Here is an 8,887-nt window from a genome sequence, read left to right as displayed (position 1 = left end):
GGCTTGCGATTCTGCAACAGGGGGAAGTCGTGGCTGGCTACACTTGGCTGGGCAAAGAATACCCTAAGGTGGTGTGGCAGCAAGTGTTTGGCTAGTTTCTAATAGCATGGGATAATATTTGTGTGTCTATATATATGTGAGGTGCAAATCCTAGAGATATGAAGGAGACATGCGGATGAAAAATTGAGTCGTGCGTTTACATGGAGTGGATAAAAATACACTAGAGACGTGCAAGAACATGCATGCCATGGACGAGAGGAAGACTTAGGGGTGAAAAAGAAAATAGACGAAAAAAATAAAACGTGTGGGGAAGTTAATGTGTAAAAAAAATAAATAAATAAAATAAATAAATAAATAAAATTTAAGCTTGATTGGATCCGGATGTTATATGATGTGTGCAGTAATGAAAAGAATAAAAAAGATTGACATGACACGTTAGTTTGTAGAAATTTTGTGTGGAATTATTTTGTGTCTCTAGTGATTTTGTTTATCTAATCATTACCGGGCTAAGTTAAGGTTATTAGTCTACTGTGTTGCAAAATTTTCAATATTTTAAATCTAATTGTAGGTACGGAATTAATATTGAGATTATAGAATATCTACAACATGTAGGTTTGATATCAGGTGCTAAATATTTTAATATGAAACATTATGATCTTCAATTTTTTACGATCCACGATATTAAATAATAACAGTCAAGAAAATATACCTCCCAATTGTAGTTCGGTAGAGAATTCTAATAGAGTCTTGATCGATCATTTCTGTCGAGGGCTAGCTTGTGCCTTTTCATATATATGAATTGATGCCAAGACCTTAATATATATCGGTAGTAGATGAACGTCAATGTATCTATTTGATATTTGTGTTAGTGCAATCACTTGATTAGGTAGCGTATAGCTAGGTTAGTATTTTGTCAAATTTTGAGCCCAAGAAATATTCTTGACGTATAAACTTCGAATTCATGATGTTAACAAAGAACGAGTTTTTACAATTGAATTAATTTACATTATGGTAAGCAAAAAGTATTTTCTCGGTCGTCTGTCCATATTCTGATATTTAAGCACCATCCTTGCAGACTTTTGCCTGCATCTTCTTCTAACATAAATTCTAGGGTTGTACAGGAACCTACCGGACCGACCGTCTTCGACGTGGACCGGTCGCCGGATTTAGGAACTAGCCGAAATTGGTGAAGAACTGGTCGGCGGGCTAGAGGATTTGAGGGAAAATCAATGTCGGCGGTTCGGCGCCAGTTTGAACCCCTGGGAAGCCGCTGAACTGGCCGATCCTTTCTGTTTTTTTAATATATGTATATAAAACGGTGCCGTTTCACTTAAATGAGTGAAACGGCATCGTTTTTCCAAGTGGAAGTTAAAATAAAAAACATATAGAATGTTGTTATTTGTCTTTAAATCAACCAGTGCCATTTTGAATTAGGTTTCATTAACCCTCCCTCTTCTTCTTCTTCCTTGGCGTCTTCTTTTTCCTCTGCAACCCTAAACCCTAAGCCTTTTACTCTCACTCGACAATAGACTCGACATCCATCCTCCATCATAGAGACGCCAACGACAGATGAAAGAAACGGACCACGCCACATTGAGACCGATAATATCAATTTTCTCTCTCCAATTGAGCGGTTTTAGCCGATGCTAAGCTCCCATAGCAGACATCGGTGGGGTCTCGGTTTGGCGCTGAAACTGACGCCGAGAGCATTAGTGTACATCCCTAATAAATTCTTGGTGCGGGGGAGAAAACTTTAGAAAGAAAATTTATAAGGAAAAAGTTTTTGGCAAGATCACTGGCCTGCCTTTCTCTACGCGGTACTCTAGACGTTGGATGGAAACTAGGAGAAAAAATCCACTCAAAGTTCTTGTCCAAATCTCAAAACCTTAGGGAGAAGAGATATATATAGATATACAAATCGAAACCTACAACATTTGTGTATAAACATGGAATGACTCAACGAGGACACCATGAATTTAAGTAAAAATAAAACATCTTAGATGCTTTCTTTACTAAATGTTCGGTTTAGTGAGCATGTGGTAGAATTGCTTATTCTTGTTTATGTTAATTTACGGCAATATTATGTCTTTTGTGATTTAATATCTCATTTCTGAGTATATTTTTTTTAAAATATTTTAGAAGGTCGATTAAAGTAATAGCACTGTTGTGCATGTGCAAGCATGCTTGAGCACATAAGCTAGAAGCCTAGAATTAATGTAATTGATAGGATATAGTTTATATTGTTCATCTGCTAGCTAGCTAGGTGCATGGACCCCCTCACATGAAGAAACACTACACGAATATTTGCTGTAGTGAGTGTTCATGTGAGGAACCGTGTACACGCATTTCTCCTCAATAAAAGGATTGAAGAAACAATTTATATTTTTTTGAGTTTCATATATAGGAACAGTTAATTATTTGATAGTTTTAGAGTATAGATAAGGAGGTGTTCCTACCTTATTATCATATATATGATGTCATGATATCATTCAACTAAATTGCTTATATAGCAAGTAATTTTTAATGATAATATTAATTCGTGATACTTCAGTGCTCAATGATACTTCACAATTCCTAACATCGATTCTAGCTAGATTCATGTTATAATTATCCATTCACGACGATATAAATAAACCTCGAATTAAAGTATTTTCATGGAAGTGTATTTAAGCATCATCCTTGACTTATATGTACCTGTCTGATCATCGATCTTTTCTAACTTAAATTTTGGTTGGGAGAGAAAACTTAAAAAAATTGACGAATAAGGCCCCGTTTGGATTCGAAAAGTGTTTCATCTTATCATTACAATTTTTTCAAATTTTCACACAAAATGTAATAAACAATTCAACTTTTTTAAATCTCAATTCAATTTTTTCAAATCACAAAATAATAATAATATTAAAAAAATAATATTCTAATAATATTTTTTTCAACTTTCATATTTTATCTAAAACCATCTCATATCATTTGATCTGAATCCAAATCACTTTCATATTTTATCTAAAACCATCTCATATCATTTGATCTGAATCCAAATCAGCCAAGTCTTTTCTCCATCGACTCTAGCTAGCTAGTTGGATGGCGAGCAGCCGTGGATCGAGTACTTAAAATATTTGACCTCCCTCTCTTTTAGGATAGGTTTGTATAGTGGGATGAGAATTTTTAGTTTTAGATGAAAGTTTAAAATATTATTTTTTAATATTATTATTGTTTTGAGATTTAGAAAAGTTGAATTGTTTATTATATTTTGTATGAAAATTTAAAAAAGTTATAATGATCAGACGAGATAAGATGAGATGAGAATTTTGTGTCTCATCCGGCCACTTGTGTTTGTTATCATTTCCTCCATCTCTAGCTTGCGTGTTTTCTTTTATTTCCTTTTTGTACTTTTTTTAACGGACTTTACAAACAGTTCCTAAAAATATAAACGTGGAACGTAAAATGGAGCTACTGAATAAGTTATGATCACTTTTCAAAGTGCTCGATCGTGGGGAAAAAATAAAAAAATTGAGCAACAATAGTACTGAAATAAATAAAATCTTTGTGATCACCATTGTTTTGTACGTCTATTTATGCGATGCAAACCTAATAAAAGAAAGTGGTACTTTATGATCACTTATTTTGATAATAAAAGAAAGTATATAATAGCGTAGTTTATTTTAATAATATTCCAAGGTTTAGGCTTTGGAATCATAGAACTAGAAGCTTGCATGGTACACATATATTTGGATGAGTTTTTAGTGTAGTTGTGATATGAATTCTGATTGAAGATCTAAGAAGAAAGTCCATTTACAGATGCCACAGAACGCAAATTCAGGTAGCTGGTAGACTTTGTCATGGCAGATCTAAGCTGCTTATAAGTGATCATGATCAGTACTTCTATCATATTACCGCAATATAAGTTATTTCAAGATGATTAGGGGGTGTAAACAAGTCAAGTTTGAATGAGTAGGGGTTGCAGGTCTAGCATTGTTCATTTAACTGTTTATTCAAACATGAGTCAAGTTTCAATCATTATCGAGTGAGATTTTTATATGTTTACAAACAATTTATTTAATATTCGAATGAGTTCATCCTTATTCACGAGCTCTGGCCATCATTTTAATTAGTAGATTATTTATGTTACATTTAATTACTTTATTTACAAATTTTGGCAAACAACTTTTTACTTTTTGCTAGTATCAATGATTATATTGATAAGGATTTCAAATAACATGCTTAGTATTTAGAACATTTATTAGAACATTCATGATGCTTTTTAATCTCTAGTCTTTAAATACTAAAAGTACTATGATTAGAAATATATAATATAGAGCTAATACTATATATAAAAAGAATAATAAATACGGAGCTATTCAAGTTTATACAAGATTTTATGATTGGAATCGAGTTTTATACGAAAAAAGTCGTTCAATAAACAATTATATTAATTATATTAAATGAATCGAGCATATGAAGTCGAATTCGACCGATCCCATCTCAAGTGGCATATTTATTTACACCTCTTATAAAGACCATCATGAACCACAAATGTCACTTTAATTTCTACGAGATGAGGGATCAAGACTTTGACAAAAGTGCACAAAAATGCAATAATCTTTAATATAATTGATATATATTTTTCTCTTCCCGACGCAAGTTGTACGTGGACTGTGTCTAAGATTGGAACGAAGACTACCTCCTTCAACACGATTATGGATCCCAACCCTCGCCTTACGCAACACAAGATTGTCGACAAAGGCACAAATATTCTTCCGAGGAGTACATATTTTCCTTTTCCCATAATTTTCAACCTTGAATTGCGGCAAAATTGTTGTGGGGAAGTAGGGTGTATACGAAAGGATGAGATCAAGATATCTTAAGTTCTTGTTGAACTTGAAACCTTTGAGTAGAAAAGAGAGAGAAACAATATTAATTGAGTCTTGTTTCCGGATTCAAATAATATTAAACGTTCAATAAATATTGTAGAGCCTACTTTATAATTATATGCTCTAGAATTCGGACAAAAATTTTAAAAAATCATTTTCCAAATAGGATCACTGGTAGGCCGCTCATATAAGATGGTTTATAAATAGATCCTTTAACTATCATACGCTCTACATACCAAAACAATGGGTTCATTCACCATTAAGAAAGTATTTTCCCAGCTTCTCATCACGTTTGTCTTGTTCATGTCCAATTTGGTTTCATTACCAGAAGCTGCATTTTCTTCTAATTCTTCCAAAGAAGCTACTGCTCTTCTTACATGGAAAAACAGCCTTCCAAACGAATCTCAATCTCACTTATCTTCATGGACTACTTCAGTTTCTTCTTCCAATCTAAACCAAATTAGGAATCCGTGCAAGAATTGGCTTGGTATTTCATGCAACTTTGCTGAAAGTGTCATCCGAATAAACCTTACCAACTCTAGCTTACAAGGTATGCTTCATGAATTTTCATTTTGGTCATTTCCAAATCTTGTCTATGTTGATCTTTCCATGAATGCTCTCTTTGGAACCATTCCACCTCAAATTAGCTACCTGTCAAAACTCAAATATCTTGAATTGTCGTTTAATAAGTTTTCAGGTAAAATCCCACCAGAGATTGGCCTGCTAACTAATCTTGAAGTCCTCCACCTTGCTCGTAATAAATTGAATGGCTCAATTCCTAAAGAAATTGGGTGTCTAAGCTTTCTAACTGACCTTGCTCTTTTCAAAAACCATTTAGACGGTTCCATTCCTTCTTCTTTGAGCAATTTGAGCAACTTAGTTAATTTGTTTCTCTATGAAAATGAACTTTCTGGTTCCATTCCTGCACAAATGGGAAACCTCTCAAATTTGGTCAAACTTTTCATTAATACCAACCACCTGACAGGTCCAATCCCTCCAACCTTTGGGAACTTGAAAAAGCTAACCACCATGTATATGTTTGGTAATTTACTTTTTGGTCATATACCTACAAACATTGGAAGTTTGAAGTCCCTTGAAAAATTAAGCTTGTTTGGAAATAATCTTTCCGGTTTAATCCCGACATCATTAGGAGACTTGGAAAATCTTACACTTCTTCATCTCTCTGGTAATAACCTTTTCGGACCCATTCCTCCAGAATTAGGAAATTTGAGTTCCATCAACGATCTGCAATTGAGTGAAAACCAGTTGCATGGTCCTTTTCCAACTTCATTTGCTAATTTGAGCAACTTGAAATCTTTATTCCTTCGTGATAATGACCTTTCTGGTCCCATTCCTCAAGGAATAGGAGATCTCATTAACTTGGTTACTCTACAATTGGACACAAATCAATTTATTGGTCATTTGCCTAAAAACATTTGCCATAGTGGATTGCTTGAGAACTTTTCTGCAAGCAACAACCATTTGGTTGGTCAAATCCCCAAAAGCTTCAAAAATTGCACAAGCTTAGTCAGAGTCCACTTGGAAGGTAACCAATTTGTTGGAGATATATCTGATGACTTTGGTGTCTATCCAAACTTGACCTTCATAGATCTAAGCCACAATGGATTTTATGGAAAAATTTCAAGTAATTGGGCAGAATGTCATCAATTACAGACCCTACTAATTAGTAGGAACAATATTACTGGTAGCATACCACCCGAGATTGGAAACTGGACTCAGCTTGGTGAACTTGATCTCTCTTCTAATCGTATAGTTGGGATGATTCCAAAAGAGCTCGGAAGGCTAATTTCTCTAGTGCGATTGAGGATGAATGACAATCAAATCTCTGGTGATATACCTTTGGAGTTTGGATTGTTGACTAATCTCGAATATCTTGACCTATCCACAAACAAGTTGAATAAGTCCATTCCAAGTAATTTTGGGGATTTCATGAAATTGAACTACTTGAATTTAAGCCACAACAATTTTAGTGAAGGGCTTCCACTTCATCTGCTGAGCTTATTTCATATCACCAAGCTAGATATAAGTTATAACTCTTTAAATGGAGAGATACCAGCAGAGATTAGCAAAATGGAGAGCTTAGAGATCTTGAATCTCTCCCACAATAATCTTTCCGGCTTCATTCCAAAAGCCTTTGAAGAAATGCGTGGCTTGTTGTATATTGACATATCCTACAATGAGTTGCAGGGCCCCATTCCCAATTGCAAAGCATTTTTATATGATCCCGTAAGAACATTACAAGGGAACAAGGGACTGTGCGGTAACGTTACAGGACTACAACCTTGCAATTCTTCCATGATACACAAATATAGCTCAAGAAAGGGACACAAAGTCGTGTTTCTTGTCCTCTTTTTAGGAGTGCCTTTGGTTCTGCTTTCTTTCTTTGGATTTTTTGTCTTTATGCGAAGAAGAAAGAAAGATCGAGAATCAAAACAAAGCAAGATCCAAGATGAAGTATTTCTTTTTGAATCACGTTTTGATGGAAGAGCATTGTTTGAAGATATCATAAGAGTAACAAATGGTTTCGATGCTATATATTGCATTGGGAAGGGAGGACATGGAACAGTCTATAAAGCAAATTTGCCTTCAGGTGCTATCATAGCTGTGAAGAAATTCAACCAGCCACTCTGTGCAACTGAGAAGAGATTTGACAAGGCATTATTGAATGAGATAAGGGTATTAACAGAAGTAAGACATCGAAATATTGTAAAACTTTATGGTTTCTGTTCCAATGCACAACATTCATTCTTGGTTTGTCAGTATCTAGAAAGGGGTAGCTTGGCCTTGATCTTGGGGAACGAAGATGCTGCTAAAATATTAGACTGGAGTAAGAGATTGAATATTGTTAAAGGCGTGGCTTATGCCTTGTCTTACATGCACCATGATTGCTCACCTCCAATTATTCATCGTGACATATCAAGTAGCAACATCTTGCTGGATTCTCAATTTCAGGCTCATGTTTCAGACTTTGGTACTGCTAAGATTTTAAAGCCAGACTCATCCAATTGGACTTCATTTGCAGGCACTTATGGTTATGTTGCACCAGGTAAGTTTTTTTCGTTCTTCTATGATAGAAAAAAAGGTAAGTTTTTTCCTTCTTCTATCATAGAAAAAACATGCATGTGTTAATTTTGTTAGTCTTTTTTTTTAATTTTTTTAATTATTGTTATTATTTTTGAATTGTTTATTTATTTTTTATTTTTGTAGAGCTTGCTTATACAATGAAGGTAACTGAGAAGTGCGATGTATATAGCTTTGGGGTGTTGGCAATTGAAATCATCAAGGGAAAACATCCGGGTGATTTCATCTCCTCACTATTAGCTACATCAGCAAAGGAAAACACACAAGTGAAGGATGTGTGGGACCAACGCCTTCCATTTCCAACACTTCAAGTTGAGAATGAACTTAAAACAATTGTAAAGCTTGCCTTGGAATGCTTAAATGTCAACCCACAATCAAGGCCGACGATGCACATGATTTCTCAAGCTTTATCAACCAATATTGCACATTCCTAGAGCCATCCATATATGCATTGACAACATGAAAGTCGAGAGTGGAAGGTTATCTATATTGACTACCGATACTAAAAATTACGGACAATATGTGCTGCAGTCATGTTTTAGTCCAAGATTGTTACTTATTAGAGCATTTTCTTTCCATCCCAACTATATATATGTGTGTGTAACCTCAGTTGGAAATTATTGTATGAATGTTTTTGGGATTCCTATCTTATTAATAAATTATGTTCTTCAATTTAATTCCAACTATACTCTCCATTCCAGTTGAGAAATACTTTAACCATAAAGTGACTACACAAAAATAAAACTACAAATTGACGTGCCTTCATGCGGTAGTACGTACGTTAGATTGTAAAGTTATTTTTATTATAAAGTAGATCTAACGAAGTACATGAACTCACGTCAATTTGTGTATTTACTTTTGTATAATCCCTTTGTGTCTCTAGCCCTTCTCGACGCAGTTTACACCAATCTACCATA

The 8,887-nt window shown here is 34.5% G+C and overlaps 1 protein-coding gene across 1 annotated transcript; it reads left to right on the top strand.

The window, feature by feature from the left end:
- Window positions 1-5,148: 5,148 nt before the first annotated feature.
- Window positions 5,149-8,569, top strand: LOC109019170 (MDIS1-interacting receptor like kinase 2-like). The gene is made up of 2 exons (XM_019001406.2): window positions 5,149-7,935; window positions 8,097-8,569. Exons 1-2 carry the CDS (start codon window positions 5,172-5,174, stop codon window positions 8,402-8,404), a joined length of 3,072 nt encoding a protein of 1,023 aa, XP_018856951.2. The 5' UTR covers window positions 5,149-5,171; the 3' UTR covers window positions 8,405-8,569.
- Window positions 8,570-8,887: the final 318 nt, after the last annotated feature.

This window comes from Juglans regia, chromosome 2, assembly GCF_001411555.2.
Source record: "Juglans regia cultivar Chandler chromosome 2, Walnut 2.0, whole genome shotgun sequence".
NCBI lineage: Eukaryota > Viridiplantae > Streptophyta > Magnoliopsida > Fagales > Juglandaceae > Juglans > Juglans regia.
Note: the sequence above shows the minus strand (reverse complement) of the source record. Positions and strands in the feature narration are given on the sequence as shown.

Coding starts and splice junctions, on each gene's coding strand:
- LOC109019170 (XM_019001406.2), top strand. CDS start 5,172: ATGTCCAATTTGGTTTCATTACCAGAAGCTGCATTTTCTTCTAATTCT. Junction 7,936..8,096: donor TTATGGTTATGTTGCACCAG/GTAAGTTTTTTT, acceptor TTATTTTTGTAG/AGCTTGCTTATACAATGAAG.